Here is a 22,497-nt window from a genome sequence, read left to right as displayed (position 1 = left end):
GCGGCCATGAGTGGGGTGGACAGAGCCTCACGAGCTCCCCTGACGTGTCACTCATCACAGGCCGGCTCGGGACAGTGACCCGCCACCCCGGAGTAGCGGGCTCAGCCCTCTCCTGCGTTCCCAAGTGGGCTGCCCCTGCCGGATGCCGGCGGAGCCCGGGCCGCGCGTGAGCTCCGGTCATGGGTCTCATCCGTTTCCCCAGTTTCTGTTTTCCTCAGTCTTTCTTTACATTAACTTTATAACCTTTAACCTTTACATTAATCTGGGTGTATTTTGTCTTATTTTAAACCACTTTAAATTCTTTTTAGAAAGAGGAGCTTGATATTTCACACTAAAATACTGTTGAGTACAAAATATCACCCTTATTTTATATTCATAAAACAGGGTGGCGGGGCGCCTGGGTGGCTCAGCGGGTTAAGCGTCTGCCTTTGGCTCAGGTCATGATCTTAGGGTCCTGGGATTGAGCCCCGCATCGGGCTTTCTGTTCGGCGGGGAGCCTGCTTCCCCTCCACCCCAAGCCTGTCTCTCTGCCTGCTGGTGATCTCTCTCTCTGTCAAATAAGTAAATAAAATCTTAAACGAACAAACAGGGTGGCAGGGTTTCCATGGCACACGTTAGACAGGGTCTGCATGGGGCACAGAAAGGGGGCACCCTGGGGAAGCAGGCACTCGGGCCCCGCGGGTGTGGCCACCCTGTCCCTCCCCACCACCCGCCGGAGCCGGGTCACACCAGCAGCATAGACACCGGCTTCGGGAGCACGTCAGGGACGCCCGCCACGAAAGATGGTCCTCACGGAGCAGCCTGGCCTTCCCGACAAGGGTCACTGCGTGTCACCGTGAGGAATGCACAGACTCCTACTGTCGGGCCGGGCGTCCTTAGCCTCTGCTGGGTCTGCACACGTGCGCTCGTGCGGGAGGAGAGGGACAGAGACAGGGAGACAGGGAGAGAGAGACAGATAGGGAGAGATAGGGAGAGACAGACAGGGAGAGAGAGATAGAGAGATAGAGGGGAAGAGACAGGGTGGAGATAGGAGAAGACAGAGGGAGAGATAGGGAGAGACAGAGAGAGAGATAGCGAGAGACAGGGAGAGAGAGAGAGTCCACCCACAGGGGCCGCGCCCGCAGGGGCACAACCCTCCATGCGGACGGGTTTCCACAACGGGACAAAGCTGTCGGGCGTGTGGAGCGTGGACGTGGCACTGTGGCCCGGGGTCGGTTTCTGAAGGAGCCGATGCCGGCCGCGGGCGCTCAGGAAAGAGGAGTCGCTCCGGGTGGGGGGTGCAGGCTCGGGTCCCTGAGACGCCGGACGCCGCGGAGGCTCAGAATCCCCCAGAGGCCTGGAAGCGCACAGAAGCGGACGCAGCGGCCCCCAGTCCGCGCAGCAGCAGGGGGCCAGCGTCCCCCCGCGCGTCCCCAGGGGGTGACCCGAGGACGGCGCACTTCATCTCGGTCTGGACGGAAACGCCTCCACGGAGAGGGCGCGGCTCGGGGCGGGGGTCCCCGCGTGCCGTCCCTTGGCCCGCGGCCTGCCTTTCCCGTCGCGTCCCTCCGGCGGGGGTTTGCAGAGGACGAGGCCCGCGTCGGGCCCCTCATTTAAGCTTCAACTTCCGCGAGCGACCCCGTGAGGGGGACCCCCAGCCCCTGGCGCGCGGACGGGGCCGGGGGCCGCGCGGAGGGAAAGGCGGCCGGCGGCCCGGGCTTCGGCGAGCGGCCGCTCCAAGGACGTGCGGGGCGCGGGAGGGGCTTCGCGGCCCGTCTTGGCGTCTGCTGCGGGGGTGCCCCCCGGCCCCCAGCCCCGGGCACAGCAGCCATGAGCCGACGACTGCCCTCTCTGACCTCGACCCACCGAGCTGCCCCGCGCGTCCTCCGAGACCGGGAGGGCTTCGGTCCGCTGCACACACGCCGACCTTCGGGCTTCCGAGGAACTGCCACGACCGATCTTCCAGGAAGTTTCCTCGTGAAGCCGGGGGTACGGACCACGCCACGGCCCGGGTCTCCCCCACGAGGCCTCCCTGAGCCACGGGCTCCTGCGACGCGGCGTGGCCTGGTGGGCGGGTGCACCCGGAGGTGGATGTGGGGCTTGAGACCGGTCTGGAGCCTGCGCCCCCTGCCCCTGACGAGGGCCAGGGCGAGCCCCTCAAGCCCGCTAACCCTCGGTGCCCGGATGTCCAGAATGGGGACAACGTAGTGTGTGTCCTCCCCGGGGCTCCCACAAGGGTGGGGTGAGGTGACCACGAAACGGTTGGCCACGGGGCGGCCCCTGGGCTCAACACGACGTGCGTTTGCTTCCTGCTGCAGCGACTTGGCAGCGGCGGACGTCGGGCTCAGTGAGTACCCAGAGAGCTGGCCCGCCGCTAGGGAGCCCCGAGAGAGCAGAGGCCTAGTCTGTACGGCAGACGGACGGATGACCGCGGATACAGACAGACAGATGATGGTGGACGGAGGGACGGACGGCAGGTGGACACCCGATACGTGGACATGCTACGCCCGCCGTGGTAACAGCTGATGCCCCGCGGGTGACAGGGAGCCGGATGGATCCGGAGAGGACAGACAGACAGAGAGCACCGCGGCTTGCACCGCGTCCCTCCAAAGCTCTTCTGCTAACGCCGAAGCCCGGTACTGCTGGGTGCGACCTCGCTGGGAGGCTGATCTCCGCACAGCTGGGCAAGCTAAGGTGCAGGTGTCGGGACGTGCCCTTGTCCAGGGTGACGGGTGTCCTTAGAGGACAGGGACATCTGGTTCCAGAGATGCGTGCAGAGGAAAGGTCCGGAATGGAGCCTCTGCCCCAGCCCTCCGAAGGAATCAGTCTTACCAGCACACCCGGATTTTGCATCTCTAGCCTCTGGTCACGCGAGACAACAAATGTCCCCCTGGTTAGACCACCCAGCCTGCGGCGGTCCTGCGGCAGCCGGACAGACAGCGACAGATACGCGGTGGAGCGTAGACGACAGACTGACAGACGGACGGAGGGTTGGCCTTTCTGCCTCATTAACGACGACACCACCACTAGCGACTAGCAGGCCGGCCTCACCGGACAGCAGGGGCACATGCCCCCGAGGCCTCTGTCAGCTCGGCCTCTTACAGGAGGACCCAAATGGAAATGGGTCTGAGCTCATGCACTTGTATGGGGAGGAGAGGGACAGAGACAGGGAGAGACACAGACACAGAGACCGAGGCACAGAGACAGAGAGAGACACAGAGACACAGAGAGACACAGAGACAGAGACAGAGAGATGGAGACAGAGAGACAGGGAGAGAGAGACACACACACAGAGAGACAGAGATAGAGAGAGACAGAGTCAGGGACATGGACATCGAGGGGCATAGAGACCTAGCAGAGCAGGACCGAGCACACACACCGGCGGCGGGGTGGGGGGACGCGCTCTGGGAGCCCTGAGCCAACGCAGCCTGTGCCACAGGGGGCTGTGAGGAGGGTCCGGGCCGTTACCTTTCAGGACGGGGCAGATCTTCCAGACTCCAGCGGCCCCCTCCCTGTTGAACTGCCCCAGGGCCAGCTCCATGTAGAAAAGGGGCATTCCGGCAATGACCATGAAGAGCAGGTAGGGGACCAGGAAGGCGCCTGCGGACAGGACAGCTGGCTCAGCCCGGGGGCTGGGGGAGGCCACCTGTGATCACCGGAGCGAGGGCCTCCCACCGCCACACCTTGGGCACGACCGTCCGCTTCTCCAGAAGCTCCCTGCACGGTCGCCCTCCAAAGGGAAGTCCCAGGCTGTGCGGGGCAGCCTCTGACCACCACGACTGGGCCCCCCCATCATCAGCGCCCTGACACGTCCCTGCTGAACCCCAACCACCCCTTGTGCCAAGTCATGAGATCAGCCTCGGAGCAGGGCAGGCCCCCCCCCGACAGCTCGGCTCCTGGAGCTGCCCACCCGGCCTGGCCCGCGCACCTTGGCCTCTGCCCCTCTCGAGCTGTCGGTCCTCTGGGCTCTGAGGTCCAAGTCTGACCCTATGGGGGTTGTGCCACCCATCCCCAGCCCCCCGTCTTCAGCGTCCACCTCAGTCGGGGGCTACAGTGGACAGGGGCGCCGGAGGAGCCAGGGTCCCCCCGGCGTGCCGCCCTGTCCTCCCGGAGCTGCACTTGCCCCAAGCACGAATCCAGGGCCCCACGGCGCTGCGTCAGGTGAGGGGCCTTTGCCGCTGCTCCCTTCCTGGGACGGGGAGGGGGAGGCAGGGAGGCCCCGCCATTCTGCTCAGGCCTCGAGCTGTCCCCTCAGGGCGGGTGTGCTGGAAGGCCCTCCCCGGGGGCTCCTCCAGACCCTCCTCGCGCAGCCTCGAGGGACTGACGGGCCAGAGAGCCCACGGCGGGGCGAGCACCCGCTGCACTGGCTTCAGTTTGTGGCGACGCTGTCCCTTGTTTTCCTCTTCCGCCTCGAGCCCCGAGCCAGCGGGGTGTGGGTCTCGGGCTGGGCGCGTTCGGGGAGCGGGGTGAGGGCTCTGCTCCCAAGTCGAGGGCCTCCGTGCACGCTCAAAACACGGACTGAAGTTGGCCCAAGACCGAGGGTGTTCGAGGACTTTCTTTGCAGAGCAAATGTCATCCTTGGAAACGGAAGGCAGAGCCCGGGTGCCTCCCGCCGCCTCCTCCTGGGCTCGGCGGCCGGCTGCAGAGGGCAGGTCCCGCAGGAGGCTGCCGGGTCCTCCGCTCCTACGGTCTGCGCGTCCCCCCGCCCCAGATGCGGGCCCTGCCCGGGCGCAGTCAGGAGCCGCGGCCCCCCAGCCCGCCGGGACTCACCGCCGCCGTTTTTGTAGCACAGGTAGGGAAACCGCCAGACGTTGGCCAGGTCCACCGCGAAGCCGACCACAGACAGGAGGAAGTCGAGCTTCTTGCTCCAGGTCTCCCGTTCTCGGGTCCCCCGGGGCGCCGGCGCGGGGTCGGCGAGGGAGGAGCTCGTGTGCTGCACCCCATTCTGCTCCTTGACCAGGACGAGCTCCACCGCCTTGGGGCCCACGGCGTTGGGTTCCTTAGCGGGGGCCGCGACGGGAGACATCGGGGCCGCCGGGCGCTTGTTTCCGCTCACGGGCGTTCGGGGGCCTCGGACTCCACGCTCGGGGCCTGCAGCGGGAAGACGCGCGCACAGGCCGCCGGTGGGTTAGTGGCCCAAAGCACGGTGGCGAAAGCAGGGCTCGGGGGCACCTCTCTCCATGTCCTCGGGGCAGAAGCCGTTCCAAGCAGCTGGACTGACAGAGCCAAGGTTGAGGACAGCGGGAGACGGGCTGGATGTCGTGGGGGCCGGGGCGGGGCTGGGTCCTGGAAACCTCACGACAGGCGCCACCCTGCTCCCTCTCTCCCCGGCGGCCCTCTCTGGGCCAATCACAGGGCAAAGCTGCTCCGAGTATTGATGCCGAATGTCGCCTCCACCCTCCCCACACGGCCAGGGATTAATCTCGCAATCTTCACCTAGCACCCAAATGTAAGTCTTTTTGGGCACCCGGGTGCCTCAGTCGGTTCAGTGTCTGCCTTCTGCTCAGGTCATGATCTCGGGGTCCTGGGACCGAGACCCACGTTGAGTCGGGCTCCCTGCGCGGCGGGAAGACTGCTTCTGCCCCTCCCCCACCCCCCCACCCCACCTGCTGTGCTCTCTCTTCTGTCTCTGAAGTAAATAAATAAAATCTTTAAAAAACAAGTCTTTACAACAGTGCATATGTATTCTTTACACACGGCAGTAAAAGCAGAGAGCAAATCCGTGTAACTAAAATCAGGCGCAGTGATGCAAGTTTAAAGACGCGGTTCCAACAGCTTCTTCCGGGAATGCCCACAGGGTGCACTCCTGTGGCCTGGGCGCCGTGCCTGCCTGGAGGAGGCGGGCACAGCAGAGCACTGGCCGGCTTTACTTGGGGGCCGGCGAGTTCCTGTAGGTAGTAACTCTACCAAAGAACTGCGTCCGGGCACCTTCATAAAGCCGCGTGTAACACAGCCCAGGAGAGCAGTTACACGCGGACACGGCCGAGAGCTTCAAATAGCACTTCCGGTATTCGGACCCATCCGCACTGCCTCGGCTGCAAACACACGCACGTGCGCGTGCACACACACCCCCTCACAAACGCATGCACAGCCCCCCCCGGCCTGACTGAAGGAAAAGAATAATGAGACGGCAGCTCTACCGGGGTCATTTTCCTCTGCATCCGAGTCTGAACGACTCACCATAAAAGTGATTTTACCCATTGCTTCCCTGCGGCCCCTTCGCCTCCAGAGCGGGCTGGAGCTGCGGGCACGGGGAGCCTTTCACTCAGAGGGGATCCCAGGCATGCCCTGCCCGGGAAGCGGACACTGGGATTGGCGGTGAGCCAACCTAACTCCCGAAACCACGGCCTGGGGGGGGGCCAGGTTTGGGTACAGAAAGCAAAAGGTCTCAGAAAGCTTCCTTCCGTGCGCAGAGGGAGAAACGGAGCCGGCTGATGAACTAGCCCGCTCTGCTCCTTCCCTGCAACCAGCCCGGGCGCGCACACCAGCGTCTCCGGGCCGCAGCCCATCTTAGCGATGGGACAAACACCTGCGGGGTGAGGCGTCGGCGGAGAACTTCACCCCGCGGGTCCGCCTCACCGTGCGGCGTGGCTCAGCAGGGAGGAATCCGCCACAAAGGCCGATCGACCCCCGGAACTGGCGCCCTGGGGACCCCAGCGACGACCGCCCCTTCCCGCGCCGCCCAGAGCGCAGGGCAGCCACGGGACCAGGGGACCAGGCGCTCGGCCCGCAGGACGGGGCCAGGGGTCACCGGGGCGCGATCAGTCCCTCACCCCTTCCCGTGCACACACCTCTCGGCCACCGGCCTCCCTAAGACCGTGAGTGGCCTTGTCGGGGTGCGCTGCCCTGTCAGCGACTTTTGGAGACGCGGTGCCCCCGACGGTGCCCGCCCCCGCCTGGCGCCTCTGGGCCACAGACTTCGGGGTCCGCGGAGGGAGCGGCGCGCCCCGACGATGCGAGGGCGCGGCTCGCCGTGCTCTGGCTCATCTGCCCGCCCCGGCCTCACCTCTGCGCTGGGGTCCCGCCGCCAGCGGCCGCAAAACCTCCGGCCCGCTCCCTTCCCGCTGAGCTGGGCGGTCGCGGCCTCCGGGCTCTTATGGTGTCTCGGGCCCGCCCCGCCCCTCCCGCCGTCGGGGGCGCCCGCCCGCCCTGGCTCCGCCCTCGCACCGCCCCGGGTGGGCGGAGGACCGGCCCCGGCCGCGCCCCCCGTCCCCGCCCGCGGACCCGACAGCCTGGCGGTGGCCGGCGGCGGGCGGCGGGCGGCGGGTGCCAACTCTTCACCCGCCGGGACCCCCGCCGCATCCCAGGGCCTCCGACGCGTGGGAGCGGGGGCACCTCCCGGGCCCAGGAGTCGCGGGACTGAGACGGCGGGTTCGCGGCGGAACCAGCCTCGGCGTCCCCGCTACCCTCGCCCGCACCCCCGGGGCTGCTCGCTCCTCCGAGGCGTCTGCCTCGGGGCGCCCGGGAGCGCCCCACGCTGGGCCGCGGAGATGCCCGGAGGAGCAGCTGGCGGCGGAGGGGGCGGAGTGGAGCGCGCGCTGGGAACGGCGCTGGGGCGCGCGGTCTGAGCGGGGCCCGCCGATTCCCGCCCACCCAGCCCGGCTGCCGCGCGGACCCTTCTCCCCAGCAGTCCAGCTGCACCGACCCCTCCCCCTCCGACCGCCCTTCCCTCGGTCGGGCGCCCTGGGGCCTTCTCCCAGCCGAGTCTAGCCCGGAGCAGGGGCAGCTGGTGACGGACCTCCACTCGAAGCCGGCCCCGCTGGGCCAACCCTGGTCCCTGCTCGACCTCGCGGGCTCCGCACCCTGTGCAGAGCACCCCGCCCCCCGGGGCCACCAGGCACCTGATGGTCGCCCGGGTCCTTCTGTGGCCCCCTGCGCAGCCACCACCGCGGTGCCATCACCATGCTTTGCCCCTGGTCCGGGAGCTCTGATCGGAGCCACAGGGATGGAATGATGTGCAGAGGAGAACGATTTCTCCGACAAGCCCGGAAGCCACCGGCGGTGGATAACCACTCGGGGAGGGAACAGACTGGAATCTTTGCCAAAATGCCTCCTACACGATTTTACATTCAGGGAGTCCACAGGCCACCAACCAAGGCCCAGGAGGTGTGCAGAATGGTGTCAAGGTGAGTGACCGTGCGCGGGCTTAACCCTCCGGGCGGCCCAGTCTCTGGGCATTAACCTTCCTCCTGAGTCTCCTTTGGTTTTGCCGCTGTGCGTTTGCTGCGGTGGGGCGAGCGCCCAGCTCCCCGCTCCCCAGCCCGTCCGGACCACTCACTCTTTCTCAGCACATCACAGAAGCCGTGTCCCTTTGTCAGGGGACCTCGGAGTGCCTTTGCTGCTCAGTGGCCTTTCCCCCACTCGCTCCAGCCTCACCACCTCTCTCCCAGCCTCCTGCCAGCCAGGCTGCTGCCTTAGACAGGAACCCTGCCCAGGGAGGGCCCCAGGAAATGCTCCAGGCTGAATTAGAATCGCAGAAAGAACCCTTGACTCCGTGTCTCCGTCTGCTTTCACTGCAGCAATGAAAGTATGGAAGAACGGAGGCTTATACACAAAGGAGGGTGTCTCAGTTCCGCAGGTGGTAAATTCAGGATCAAGACACTCGGTGCGTCGACAGCCTGGGGAGACCTCCTTCCTGGTCTGGGGGGTCTTGTCTGTGTCCTCACCTGGTGCAAGTGGGAGGGACTTGTCTGGGTCTCCAGTCCCATTCGGGAGGGCTCTAGCCTGGGCTTCAGAATTTTTAAAAGCTCCCAGCTGATTCTTACAGACATCCTGAAGTGACTTGAACACTAAGAAGATTGTGTGGGGGCGCTGGTGGGTCATTTCCTTGCTGAGATGGTCCTCAGGCTCTCTGTCCCCTGGAGTTAGGGGTCCAGTTTGGCTGGGGTAACAGGGAGGGAGGGCTGGGTGACTGTTGGCTCCATGGGGGGGGCGTTGGTGTTTCCAAAGATATTTCCCTATGTGGTAGGGAGGGCCGAGACTACCTCACCCAACCCAGTCTTTTCTTGCTCTCTGTCTGGAAAGGAGCTGGAGAACAAACCAGTGTTGAAACTGGATGTGAATTCACACCCCTCCCTCTTCCCTTCCCTAATGGGAAAACTGCCGAGACATCAAACATATACATCAGACATTCTCCAGGTGCTCTCCCTACGTGGCTTTGTGGGCAAATACATTGCAAGAGTCTCCACCTCTCAAATGCAAAATAAGCATGGCCTTTTTGCAGGCAATCAGATCTACAGAAATTTTCCCTAGAAATACCCGACGAGGGGCGCCTCACCTCCCAAAGGCCCCACCTCCGGTCCCCCTGCACGGATGGTAGGATGTCAACATGTGAACTTGCGGGGAGGTGCGACGGGGATTTCGGAAGATGATGACGTACACCTTGAATCTGTAACAGCAATGGCCATCATTCAGGGGCTGTGTCTTCCCACACTGGCTCAATAATTCAGGTGGTAAGAACATAGGGTAATCTAATGGCAGCGCTTTAATCCACGACGCCGAGGAAATAAATGGCCACCAAAGAAAGATTTTCTTTTAGGTAAGGGAACCCGGGTGAGAACTGTTGAGTTCTGGTCGATATATTAAAAACACTTCCACACGTTTATTTCTCTTAGTTCTGGAGGCTGGAAGTCGGAGATCTAGGTGCCGTCGTGGTCTGGGTCTAAGGGAGCCTCTCCGGGCTTGTCTTCGCAGGGTGGGGGAGTGGTTCTGGGCAGAGGGGAGACAACCGCGGGGGGGGGGCAGGTAGAGGAAGCCGACACGCTGGTCTCTCTTTTTAGGGACACTGATCCTGTCACGGGCCACCCACATGAGCTCCTCCAAACCGAACCCCCTCCCCAAAGCCCACCTTCTAACACACGTGGGAGGGGGTGAGGGCTTCCGCACGGGAACTGTGGAGGGACACGTCCGGTGTACGTGATGCTTGCCGCTTGTCGTGTTTGTGTCATTTCAACTGAGCTGTAGTGTTCTAGGATTTCCTTTCTTGGAATTTTTTTTTGCTGTTCCTTGAGTTAATTATTGCCTATTTTTTTGTTGTTTAATTTTCCACATTCCATTCATTAATTCAACTCCAAACTCTCCAACAATTATATCAATCTCCTTCAGATTTGTTAAAACCTGGGAGGCAGTGCTGACTAGAATCTTCGGCCTCTGCTCCCTTATGGACACCGGCCCTCCAGTCTCGCCACCCAGCCTTTGTCCTGGCATTTCCCACCACCGTGACTCCGGGAACCCTTGCAAACGCTTTCCTGCATTGAACCCTTGTTTCTAGGATCCCACGTGTGCTGCGTTTTGGCCCCACCACCACCTGCTTCTCAGATCTCCTCTGCACCACAAAGGAGAAACTAGGAAGTCTCTCTCCTAGGATCCCTGCCCCATATAGTACTAGGTTAGGGTTTACCAGTTAGAGACACTCCGACCTGATCAGGTGGTTGGAAGCGAAGTGGAAGCCATTATTCTGCTGCTCCCAGAGGCGTGCTGGTGGCTCTGAGGGGAGACGCGAAATTCTTGGCAGCCCCCTGGAGAGCTTTTCAGCTCCACCTTCAGCCTCTGATCTCTTAGCCCGAATAACTCAACTCAAATCCTGGTCTATGCAGCTATCGGTGCAGTGAAAGCCTCCCCCCAACCCCCCGCCCCAGTGATTATTGGGAAAGACCATAAGACCAGTTTCCCTTCACACGGCAGGGACAGCAGCACCACCCCCCATCTTATCTCAGTGCTCTGTCAACTCTCCAGCTCGCTGTCATGCCCAGGCCAGACACATTTTTTCCTGCCACCCCGCAGCATACAGCATTGGTCTGCAACACCATGACGTCGTGCCAAATCTACCTGGTGAGCAAGAAATAAACAATACCAAGATGCCGTGGTAAGACACATGCGTGCTAGAGATTGGGGAAAACGCTATGTTTGAATGTAAATACACATGTAGATACATATTCCGAAGCTTGGCGTCTTGGTGAAGTCTCTGTGGGTCCATAGAGATTCGGGACGGTCAGGATCCACAGTGAAAGATAGCTTGCTGCCTCTGGCTGTCCTGCCCTTAAGGAAGCGTCACCATACCTGTGAGGTTCTTTGGGTTTGGGGGCTTCTAACTGGGAATGCTTCTGTGATCCATTTGCTGAGTTATCCGTAATGTGTTCAGTTTTTCCCCAGAGCAAGAAAGGTTCTGGAACAGTTTGGATTATTCTCAAACTTAAGCATGCATGTAAACCACCTAAATAAGCCTTATTGTGTATGAAACACAGACGTCACCCTGTCTCTGCTGGTGACCCATAGTGCGGAGTCTTAGAGTTTTGGAGAATAGTCTATTCTTCTTCTGAAAATACTTATTCTCCTTTTGAATAAGTATGCCCCTGAGCCATAGTAGAAAGTCATGGGACTCCAAGTTACACAGAACCAGAGCAGCCCATCATAAACTAACCCACAAACCCCAAAAGTTTGGTATTGACAGCAACTTGCCATCATGAGATGGAAGCAATCTCTACAAAATCAGGCTCGAGCAGGGGCTGAAGACACACCAGGCTGCATGAACAAGTGTCCACTCTTGTTGCACAATTACCACCCCTTAACCCCCACCTCCAGCGTCATGGCTGCCCGAGGACGCATACGGATCCCGTATGTCGTACCCTCTCTGCTGAGCCCACCAGTGTATAGCAGGCTGCAGGATCACAGGGGCACCCGGAAGGGGCAAGCAGGGAGATGTTCTCAGTGGGTCGGGAACCAAGCAGTGTGTCAGGCTGTTATTTTGCCAAGGGTGAGTGAGCGAGAGAGAGAGAGAGAGAGAGAGAGGTCTCAACTGGCTCTCAGGCATTGGCTAATGGTGTGGCTTGTATAGTAACAGACTTCAAAGAAAATTAAGAAATTGGTGACAGAATCTTAATTGGCAGACTGCATAATTATGGAGAAAATCTTAAGGAATCCTCAAAACAACTACTAGCATTAATAAGTGACTTTAGTAAGGTCATGGGATATAACAAAAGTCAGTTATATTTCTATATACCAGCAGCAATCAACTGTAAAATGCAATTTAAAATAATTTCATTTATGGTACCTCCTAAAACAACATGCTTAGGTATAAAATATCTACCAGACGTGTGTTGAAAACTACAATACATTGCTGAGAAACTACAAAGACCTAAGTAAGTGGAGAGGTATACCATGTTCATGGTTGAAAGTCTCACTGCTAAGATGTTATTTCTTCTCAAATTGATACACAGATTCAACTCAATCCTAACCAGAATTCTAACTTGATTTTTTAAAATTTATTTTTATTTTTTATTTTGAGAGGGAGAGAGTGTGTGTGAGAGCGTGCCTGCATGAGTGGGTGGGGCAGAAGGCGAGGGAGAGAGAAACTCTCGAGCAGGCTCCATGTCCAGCGCAGAGCCTGATGCAGGCTCGATCTCACAACCTTGAGATCATGATCTGAGCTGAAATCAAGAGTCAGACGCTTAGCCAACTGAGCCACCCAGGTGCCCCGATGTGTCCTCTTTTTAAAAACAGCTTTGTTGAGCTATAAATTACATACAACGGACACATTTCAAGTTACAGTTTGATAAGTTATTTGTGTGGCTGTGGAAGCATGAGTGCACGCAGGATGATGAATGTATTCATCCTTCTCAAACTGCCCCCCTACCCCAGGCGATCCGTCTTTACCCCGCCCCATCCCCAGGCAACCACCGATGTGCTAGCTATAGATGAGTTTATTTTTCTTAGAATCTTACACACGTGGGACTATACAGCAGGTGCTGTTTCTTTGTATCTGTTCTCTTCCACTCAGCATCTTTGAGGTGACCCTGCGTCATGGTGTGAATCAGGCATGAGCTCCTTTGATGGCTGAGTAGTATGCTACTGTATGCTTACAACGCTGTCCATATGTCCTTAACCTGTTGATGGACACTTGGCTATTCCAAATGCAACTACTATGAACATTTGTAGACAACTCTTTGTATGGACACATGCTTTCATTTCTCTCGGGTAAGTACTTAGTTGTGGAATGGCCGAGTCATCCGGTAGATGGTGTGTAACTGTTTTTACAAGCTGCCAGGCTGTTTGGCAAAGTAGTTATATCATTTTACACTTCTGTGAACAGTGTATGGAAGTTGCAGTAGCTCCACATCCTTGTGACACCTAGGATGGTCAGTGTTTTTGATTTTAGCCATTCTGATAGCTGCGTAATAGTGTCTCATGTCACTTCTCTATTAAAGTGGTGTTTTAGCAATCTCCCCGAGTGTGGCTGCCACCAAAGTTCTTGTCCGTGTCTGTTCAGATACTTTGCACTTTGGATTGTTACCTTATTCCAGAGTTCTGAGAGTTCTGGGGGTGCTGTGAGTCCTTGATCAGACGGTGCTTTGCACGTACTTTCCCCATCTTGAATTGTGTTTTCATTCTCTTCGTAGTCTTCCAAAGAACCAGTCATTAGTTTTGATGAACCCTAAGCCACCATTTTTTTTTTTCTTTTTCATCTTGCTCTTTAGTGCCGTATTTGAGAAATCTTTACCTAACCCAAGATCACAACAATTTTTACCGAGTTTTCCTTTAAAATGTTTGAAATTTCAGGCTGTACATTTATGTACCTGACCCACTTTAAATTAACATGGTCTGAGATATGGACCAAAGTTCATCGTTTTACAGGTGGCCATCCAGCTGTGAGACATATTTTTTCCACGAATTTGCTTTTGCACCTTTGTTGAAAAATCAGTTGGCCTATATGTGTGGGTTTATTTCTGGGCTGTTTTCTTGATCTATTCCTCTATTTTGATGTCGGTTCCACTTTTGCTATGGATGAATTGTACTCCACCCCCCCCCCCAAAATGCCCTAACCCTGGGGTGATTTTGTTGGAGATGGGGTCTCTAGGAGGCAAAGCTCCATGAGCTCATCAGGGTGGGGCCCTAATCCAGCAGTACTGTGGCCTCACAGGAAGGGGATGATCCCTCTCCCTGCCTGCCCTGTGATGACATGGCCAGACAGCTGCCCTCTGCAAGCCAGGAAGAAAGCTCTCCCTGGGGGATGAATTGCACAACACCTTGGCCTTGGATGTTCCAGCCTCCAGAGCCGTGAGAAAGTAAATTGCTTTGTTTTGGCCCACGCAGTCTATGGTTTTTGTCACGGCAGCCGAGCTGACTGATACACACTATCTTCATCACTATGGTTTTGTAACGCGTTTTTAAGTCAGGTAATGCAAGTCACCTAACTTTGTTGTTTTTCAAAGTTGTTTTGACTATTCTAGGTTTATCTGAATTTTAGAACCAACTTTCCGATTTCTATAAGAAGCCTGCTGGGACTGCTATGGGTGGAGGCCGTCATTGACTCATGACCTTCATTCTTTTCAAATTTAGGCATTCAGTGCTATAAACTCCCTTCTAAGGTCTGCATTAGTTCAATTTCCTAAAGTTTGGTATGTTTTTGTTTATATTCAGTTCAAAATATTTCCTAATTTCCCTTTTGATTTCTTTTTTGAACTATTATGTATATATAATATCAATTAGTTTCCAGATATTTGGGGATTTTCTGTATATTTTACTCTTTTCTGAGTATATGTCTTGTATTGGTACCTAGCTGACTTGCTTTCTTCATTGGAGAACACACTCTCAGTGGCCCGTGGGACCTTGTACGTTTATTGTGGCTCCTTTTGTACCCCAGAATATGGTGGATCTTGGTAGGTGTTTCACATGCATTTGAAAAGAATGGGTGTTCTGCTGTCACTGGGTGCTACATCAACATCAAACAGGTCAAGTTAGTTGTACTGTTTACAGGTCGTCTGTGCCCTTACACACTTTGGTGTGTCTCTTTGGTGTAGCCGTGTGCGGTCATGGTTGGGAGACAGGTGCTGAGCTCTGCAGGTGTGATTGTGTGGACTGGCCCACGTGCCCTGTGGTGGCATATGTCTCTGCCGCATTGATTGTGAAGCTCTGTGTTGGGGCGCTCACACGTGGGGCCGTTCCATCTTCCTGGGGCGCTGACTCCTAATAACCTCTACTCTGAAACTGACGTTGCTGTGAGAACCGCCACCCCACTCCTCCTTCCTTCAAGTCCAGTTGGCACCCATCCTCTCCCCCGTCTGGCGGTTTTCTGCTGTTGCTGGGGTAGAGGGGGTGTTTAGATCATTTACATTTAATGTGAATGTTGCTATGGTTGGGTTTCAATCTACCATCTGCTATTTGTTTTCTGTCTTCCCAATGTGTTCTCTGTTCCCGTTTCCTCTTTTCCTGCCACCGTTTGGCTGGAGTCGTGTTGTACAGTTCAGCTTCCCCTCTGCGGCTGGGTCATTCACTGCATCTCTCTGTCGCGTTCCTGACGTGCTCGCTTCAGTGCTTGTGGCACGCGTCCTGCACTGACCCAGTCTGCTCTCAAGTGACTCGATGCCACCGGCCACATCCGGACGTCTTCTGTTTACCCCTCCTCCTGTTGCGATGTTATTGTCAACGTTTTGCTTCTGCGTGCCGTGAACCCTAGAATATGGAATCAAACTTGCTTTAGACCCTCAGTCATCTTTTTTTTTTTTTAAGATTTGTTTATTCATTTATTTGACAGACAGAGATCACAAGTAGGCAGAGAGGCAGGCAGAGAGAGAGAGAGAGGGAAGCAGGCTCCCCGCTGAGCAGAGAGCCCGACGCGGGGCTCGATCCCAGGCCCTGGGATCATGACCTGAGCCGAAGGCAGAGGCTTAACCCACGGAGCCACCCAGGCGCCCCCGCTCAGTCATCTTTTTAAAAGAATCACGGAACAGGAACATGAATGTAGCTCCCACTCCTGGTCCTCATCCTCTGTGTCGGTCAGGTTTCAAGACGGTGCCATGTTCCTTCTGCTTTGAGTATTTATTTTAGTAAGTTAGGGTCTGCCAGTCATGAATTCTTTCAGCTTTTGCAAATCTAAAAACATCTTTATTTCTGTTTTGAGGGACATTTTTGCTGAATATGCGGGCTGGCGGTCTTTAGCTTCTTTCCTACTTTAAGCGTGTCGCTCCACTGTCTTAACAAAGTGTGTTGTCTCTAACAAGGTATCTTCTCTTTTGCACGTCTTCACTCCTTTGTACGAAATGTGTCTCTTTCTCTTCGGGCTGCTGACTTTCTCTTTAGTGTTTGTCTTGTTTGATTATGATGTGTCTGGTAGACGTGCCGTCATGGTGCCTGTGCTTGGAGCTCATTGAGCACATTGGATCCGTGGGTTTATGGTTTGTATCAAATTTAGGAAGTTATTTCTTTGAATATTTTTTCTTTGCCCTTTTCCTTTGGGGACCCCATCAGGCAACTGAGGTCCCACTGCTCATTGATGCAAAGTTCAATTTTTTCATTTTTTCTATTTCATTTTGAATAGTTGGCATGGCTTTGTCTTCAAGATCACTTGCCATGTCTTCCGCCATGTCAAATCCACCCTTAAACCCAACCTGTGCATTTGCAACTCTAACCCTGTAGTTTTCATCTCTAGAATTCAGACTCGTGTCTTTTAAAAGACATTTTCCACTTTTCTACTGAACGCCTTGCACACTGGCCCCGCTGGCAGGTGATAGAGTTGAGTTGTAGACTACACTGTCCGCGCCCGGCCTGCGGATGGCCTCACCCCGGTCCCGGGGGCGCTGGCTCAGCCGAGTAGACAGCTTTCTGCTTTCTTGCATCCGGTGATTTCTGATTGGATGCCAGGCATTGTTCATTTTGCCCTGTGGGGTGCTGGGTAATGGGACATTCCTGAGACTATTCTGGAACTTTGTCTGGGGCTACAGGTAAGTAACTTGTAAACCATCTGGTCATTCTTCCAGGTCTTGCTTTTAAGCTTTGTTTGGTTGGACGGGAGCAGGGTTTCGGCCAGGGTGAGGATTCCTCGTTGCTGAGGCAAATCCCGTCGGTGTTTTCCACCTAATGGCCTGTTCCGGGAAGGAGGGTCAACCCAGGCTCGGTTTCTCCCGCCTGACTAGAAGCAAAATTGTGGACTCATTAACTTCCATTAAGTTTGAAAGAATTAATCAGAACCTAACCAGCTCTCGCTGTGAGGGAGGAGCTCCCGCTCCGCTCCTGGGTGGACACCTGATCCCTGGTGCGGTCTGGTGGGCCGCATCGCTCAGCCCTGCTCCTGCAACGCGGGCAGAATTCACTTTGTGCAGCTTCATTTTGGTGAGGACACACACTTCACATGATTTCAATATTTTGAAGTTTACAGAGATGTACTCTCTAGCCGAGGGTGCAGGCTGTTTTGTCAACTGCTTTGTGTGCCCTTGAAAGAGCAATTAAGTCAATTTGGTAAATGGGGTTGTTCAAATTTTCTACATAATTATGTTTCTCCCCCTGCTGCTTCTATCGATTACCGAGAGAGCTGTGTTAGGATCCCCAGCTGTATTTGCCAATTTGTTTATCTCTCCTTTTAATTCTGTCCGCGCTGGCTAAATATATTTGAGCAGTGTCATTAGGTACATGTACATGTACCTTTGGGACTGTGGTGTCTTCTGGCTGAACGCAGCCCTGGGTGGTCGTGCAGAGGAATCCCCTCGTCTCCATGTTCACTCGGTGGCTGGTGGACATCCGTCTCAGCCCGCTGACCTTACGGTCCTGTTGGCCTGGTCTGGATTGCTCCCATTTAAAACACTTTCCGTGGGGCCCCTGGGTGGCTCCGTGGGTTAAAGCCTCTGCCTTCGGCTCAGGTCATGATCCCAGGGCCTGGGATCGAGCCCCGCGTCGGGCTCTCTGCTCAGCGGGGAGCCTGCTTCCCTTCCTCTCTCTCTACTTGCCTCTCTGCCTACTTGTGATTTCTGTCTGTCAAATAAATAAATAAAATCCTTAAAAAAAAAAAAAAACTTTCCGTGTGCCTTTAAATCACGTGGAGTTAGTTGTCTAAAGAGAATTGGGCTGCCAGCTGATTGAGGGGCTTTTAGGCTCCATCTGATGTAATTACTAGTGTGGTTGGACTGAAATTTACCACGTGCTGTTTGTTTTCTGTGCTGTCCGTCCTTTGTTCCTTTTTCTCAGTTTCCTGCCTAGTTTGGATAAATTATTATTTAAAAAATATCCTGTTTCCTTTCTCCCACTGGCTTCTTAGCTGTATGCCTTTCTTTTCTTTGGGGGACTTACAATATCCCTGTACCACGGTCTGTCTTCACACCCTCATGACCCTCACGTGCAGCCCATTTCCACGTCTCGTCTTTGCTCCGGGATAATCTTTCCTTTTCCCCTGGCTGCTTGTAAGGCGGCTCTTTATAAGCGGCTCTCAGAGTTTGTGTTTTTAAAATCACGCGTCTTGGTGTATTTTTCTTACTGTTATCTTGCTTGTGGCTTACTGAGTTTCTTGGACGTCTGAGTATAGATTTAGAAACATTCTGGCCATTATTTTGTCAAGTCACTTTTTTTTGCCCTGACTTGGGTTTTCTGGGACTCAGTCCCGTGTGGGAGAACACTGAGGGTCTCTCTTGGTCGGCTCTCCTGCTGCTTCACGGGAACGCACACACCGTGGGGCACTGTCCCCGAGTGTCTGGTCTCTGGAACCTGGTCCGGGGCGTGACAAAGGGCCGGAGGGCAGCCGCCCGTTCTCCCAGCCAGCGCAGCGTGGCCTTAAAGACAGTGCCCAGAGCGGGGCTGGCAGGGGCCTGGGCTGTAGCACGGGTCAACGACCCAGGAACTCGGCAGCCTGAGGTAGTGGCACCGGCTTCCCCCTTGACAGAGGCAGGTCCGGGATGTAGCCCCCCACGCGGTGCTGTCCCTGGGCCTGGGGACGCTGCTGCTGGAGCCTCCCTCACTGAAGGGGGATGCGCCCTCGTTTTAATTTGCTTATTCCGGAGACAGATCTGCCTTCTCTGCCCGCAGCAGCTCTGCCAGCACCATCTGCGGACTTAATGAGGGCCTTTCTTCCCCGCCGCCCGTGGGGCGTGACACCGCCAAGGGCTGCGCTTCTCTGGAGGACACCGGCACGTGAACCCGCCGCTCTGGCCAAGCTCCCCGCCCACCCCAAGCAGCTGGCCGCGCCGCCGGAGGGAGGACCCAGGAGGCTGCCGCCCGGACGGCACCGGGACCGTGGGGCGTGTCCTAAGCGGTGGTGCCCACGACAGGCAGGCTGTGCTCTGGGCTGTGGACCGACCCAGGGGCTGTCCACGGCGCAGCACACGCCTGTGACACGGGCAGGGACGGCCCGTCTGTCGGCCGGTAGTTACGGGGGGGGGCGGGGGCTGCTTTGTCCTGAGGACGTTCCTCAGCTTCCGCGGGACTGAGCTCCGGCTGCCGCGTGGGTCTGGCCAGCGAGCCCGCAGCAGGGCCGAGGGGCTTCATTTCCGGGGAGATGCAGCCCCGCACACTGGGGTCCCTGCCCCCTCCCTGTGCTGCCCACCTGGCGGAGTCGCCAGGGGAGGCCCTGCTCTCAGGCCGGCGAGCGGCCCGCCCTCCGAGAGGCAGAGGCGAGCGGCGCGTCTCCCTGCTGTCCCTGCGCCCGGCAGCTCGCCGTCCTCACCAGGCGCCCTCTTGGCAACTTGGGGCTGTTTCGCTTTAAGATCATGGTTCCCAGGGACGGACCCCTGGGCTCTACCCCCTGCTCTGAAGCTCAGCTGGTCACAGCTGTTTGGGGCCGCCCCTGCTGCGGACCCTCCGGGACGTGGGGAGTCGACAGGTGCAGGACATGGTGCTCTTCTCTCTCCGGAGCCCCGAGGGTCCTCGGGGCACTTTCATCGCTAAGACCGTGGCTAATAAAGTCTCCGCATTCTCCGGGGGGAAAACCCTCCACCAGGTGGAGAAGCTTCTCTTTCCGAGGAACCGGCTGCAGCCACGGACACGTGCCGTGGGGCGGGGGAAGGAGGTTGTTAAGTCGCGGTCCCAACCCTATAAGCAGGTACAAGGCCAGGCTGGTGCCAACCACGGGGACGACTTCCCGGCCTGCTGTGTGCGTGTGCGTGTGCATGCGTGCGCACACATGAGAGAGCGCACACTGGTGGCTGACCGCTCACCCACCTTCCCCTGCCTTGGCTTCCCCCGTATTTTGTGCAGGAATATTAGTAGTGTTGACTGGTAAACCCTGTGACACTCTCCACACCGGGAAGCATCGGCGAGCTGCCGCCCAAAGATGGCCGTGAGGACTGTGAGATGGTACATTTTGGGGGAGAAGGTAAAAGCACCCACTTGTGCAGGAAGCGTTCCGCCGCGTTAGGAGAAGCACCCCCGGACGTCAGTCACACGCCGTCAGAGGGCGGGAACCCAGGGAGAGGATGGGCAGTGCCAGCCCTGCGTTCAAAGCCCTGCTCCGCGAGCCAAGGCCTGGGGTCAGACGCGCTCCCACCGGCGGCCCCCAGGGCCCAGGCTGGACCGGCGTGGTCAAGCGGGCCCCCCAGCTGCGGCCTGGCGGTGGGAGGCAGTGGTGCCTCTTCTGCTTCTGGTCTCTGAAGGAATCCCCGGAGCTCCCGCCTCCCGCACGCACACATCCCACTCAAGCCTGTTCCCACGGGGGGCGCGGCACGCCGAGCTGCGCAGAAGTCGCTGGGGGCGCGCACAGGCCACGCCACCCGCCGTGCGCTGTGCCTGGAGCCCGCGGCGGCTGCTCCCGTCCCCGCTGGGGAGCGGGTCCAGCCCAGAACGTCCCTGCCACCGTGGGGGCGATGCCCTTTATATTAAACAGGGCAAATACGAGCACAGAGAAGTACAAGCCGCTGAGTCCCAGCGGAACGCGTGCCTGGGCGCCCTCCTCGGACCGCCCGGGGCAGGACGGCACGGCCCCTGGTGCACGTGCTGCTGAGCGGGACGGGCACGTGTAGTGGAGCCCTGGAGCCGGCGGCTCCCTAACCCCCCCTTCCCCCCCCCCCCGCCCCGTTTCCTTTACTTTCGGAGGCCGTAATGCTTCAGCCCTGTTTCCTCTAATTCTAAGCCCTTCACTGCCTGGAGCAGAGAAACGAATGCGAGATCCCGTCTTGTTCTGGCTTCACGAAGCGCGTTTACGGCTTTCGCTAGAGGGATTCTGGCGATCAACCCAGCATTGCGGCAAACGGCCACGCGCGTCGGTGCCTTCCAGTGCCGGCCACCGACCCGATGAGGCTGCACCGCTCCGGGCCTGCTCTGGGACCAAGGAAGGCTTTCCTACAGAATTTCAATTCTTGTGTTTTCCAAACACGCTGGGTGAGTTGCCGAGAAGCCCCACCTTGACTGGTTTTCTGCCACGGCCCAAGACACGTCTGCTGTTGTCTGTCTTTCCGTTTTGATTTTCCAAGTGGGCTCCGCACTCCGCAAGGAGCCCGGCGTGGGGTTGAGCTTGTGACCCTGTGATCACTGGGGCTGAGGTCGAGTCATGGCGCGTCCCGGACTGAGCCGCCCAGGCGCCCCTGCTGTCGTCTCTCGAATAAAAATCCACGCGCTTAACAACATGCGTCGTCAGGTGGGCGAGACTACGTTTTATTCATTCCACGGAAAATCCGAAGGACCCCAGTCCTCCCGGGGCCTCTTCCGTCCGCACCTCCCACCAAAGGGACGGACTCCCAAGCTACATACACCCGCGGTTCGGGGCGCTGCGGACGCCGAGCGGCGGTGGGGAAGGGGATCGGGAGGAACAAACGTCCGTCCCGGGTCTGCTCTCAGAGACTCTTTCCTGAACGCCGGCGGCGCCTCATTCAAAAAGCCCTTCATGCGCAGACCCGGGGTGCGGGGGCCGCGTGGGGTCCCCCCCGCAGAGCATCCTCGTTTGTCTCCTTCATGGGTCCCTCCTCCTCTAAGCACGAGTTTCTGGGCTTCCTGCGGCTACAAGCTGGCGACCGCGCGCCGGGGAGGCCGCGTGTGTGGGGTGGGAGCGCGCGCCCGGGGAAGCCCGCGAACGTTTTTCCTGGTGGCCCTGGCGGTCACGTTCTACGGAGACACCCAAATACAAAATCCAATTCGTTTAGAAATTCAAAAGGACTTTTTGCCCCCAGCAGACCCGGAGGCTTTGCTTCAGACCCAGCTAGAGGCTGTGGTCCCGTGTGCTTGATGAGTGGGCGTCTGTGGCTGGAGCCGTGAGGCCGGGCTGGGCCGGGGTGGGGGAGGGCCCCATCCCCGCGTGCGGGGACCCTGCGCCTCACCCTGACTCAGGCGCAGGCCCCGGCGCCTTCCCGGACGCCGGGGGGGGGGGGCGCGGGGCGGGACGCGCGGTTGGGACGCAGGAGGGGCGCGGGCGGGCAGCCGGGCAGGTGTCGGCACGGAGTCCCCTGCCAGGACCCGCCTCCCACCAGGACCCGACGGTCGCCCCAGCTGGGCCGGGGGCCGCGACCTGCGACGCCTCCACCTCACCGACCCTCCGTGCTTTGGCCAGAGCCGGGCCGCAGGGAAGTGGACGACCTGATGTTAAACAAACACCGAGCTGGTGACGTCTATAAAAAAGAGGGGATTTGAGAGGGATTAAAGAAGCAGAAAAGGCGTCCGGGCCGGGGGCGTGCGGCAGAGCCAGACGCTGGAATGTACCTGGTCGAGAGAGGCCACAGAGAGATTTAAGTCAAAGCCCCAGACAGCCTCGGGTTCTATCAAAAAAGGGGCCATAAATAAATATCCTCTGGCCCTCAAAGGAAAAATGAAGTAGAAAACAATTTTTTCTTTTTTTTT

At 57.9% G+C, this 22,497-nt stretch overlaps 1 protein-coding gene across 1 annotated transcript in view; it reads right to left on the bottom strand.

Annotated features, from left to right (window-relative positions):
- SLC6A3 (solute carrier family 6 member 3) overlaps nt 1-5,005 on the bottom strand; it is a gene marked incomplete at both ends in the record, with an annotated part of 35,028 nt that extends 30,023 nt beyond the window's left edge. The window contains 2 exons of the mRNA XM_080804476.1: nt 3,448-3,579; nt 4,750-5,005. Of these exons, the coding sequence (XP_080660602.1) occupies nt 3,448-3,579; nt 4,750-5,005 (388 nt within the window). The remainder of the gene's footprint in view (nt 1-3,447; nt 3,580-4,749) is intronic.
- Between the last annotated feature and the right edge of the window lie 17,492 nt (nt 5,006-22,497).

The sequence above is a fragment of the Martes martes genome (assembly GCF_963455335.1).
Source record: "Martes martes genome assembly, chromosome: 5".
Lineage (NCBI taxonomy): Eukaryota > Metazoa > Chordata > Mammalia > Carnivora > Mustelidae > Martes > Martes martes.
Note: the sequence above shows the minus strand (reverse complement) of the source record. Positions and strands in the feature narration are given on the sequence as shown.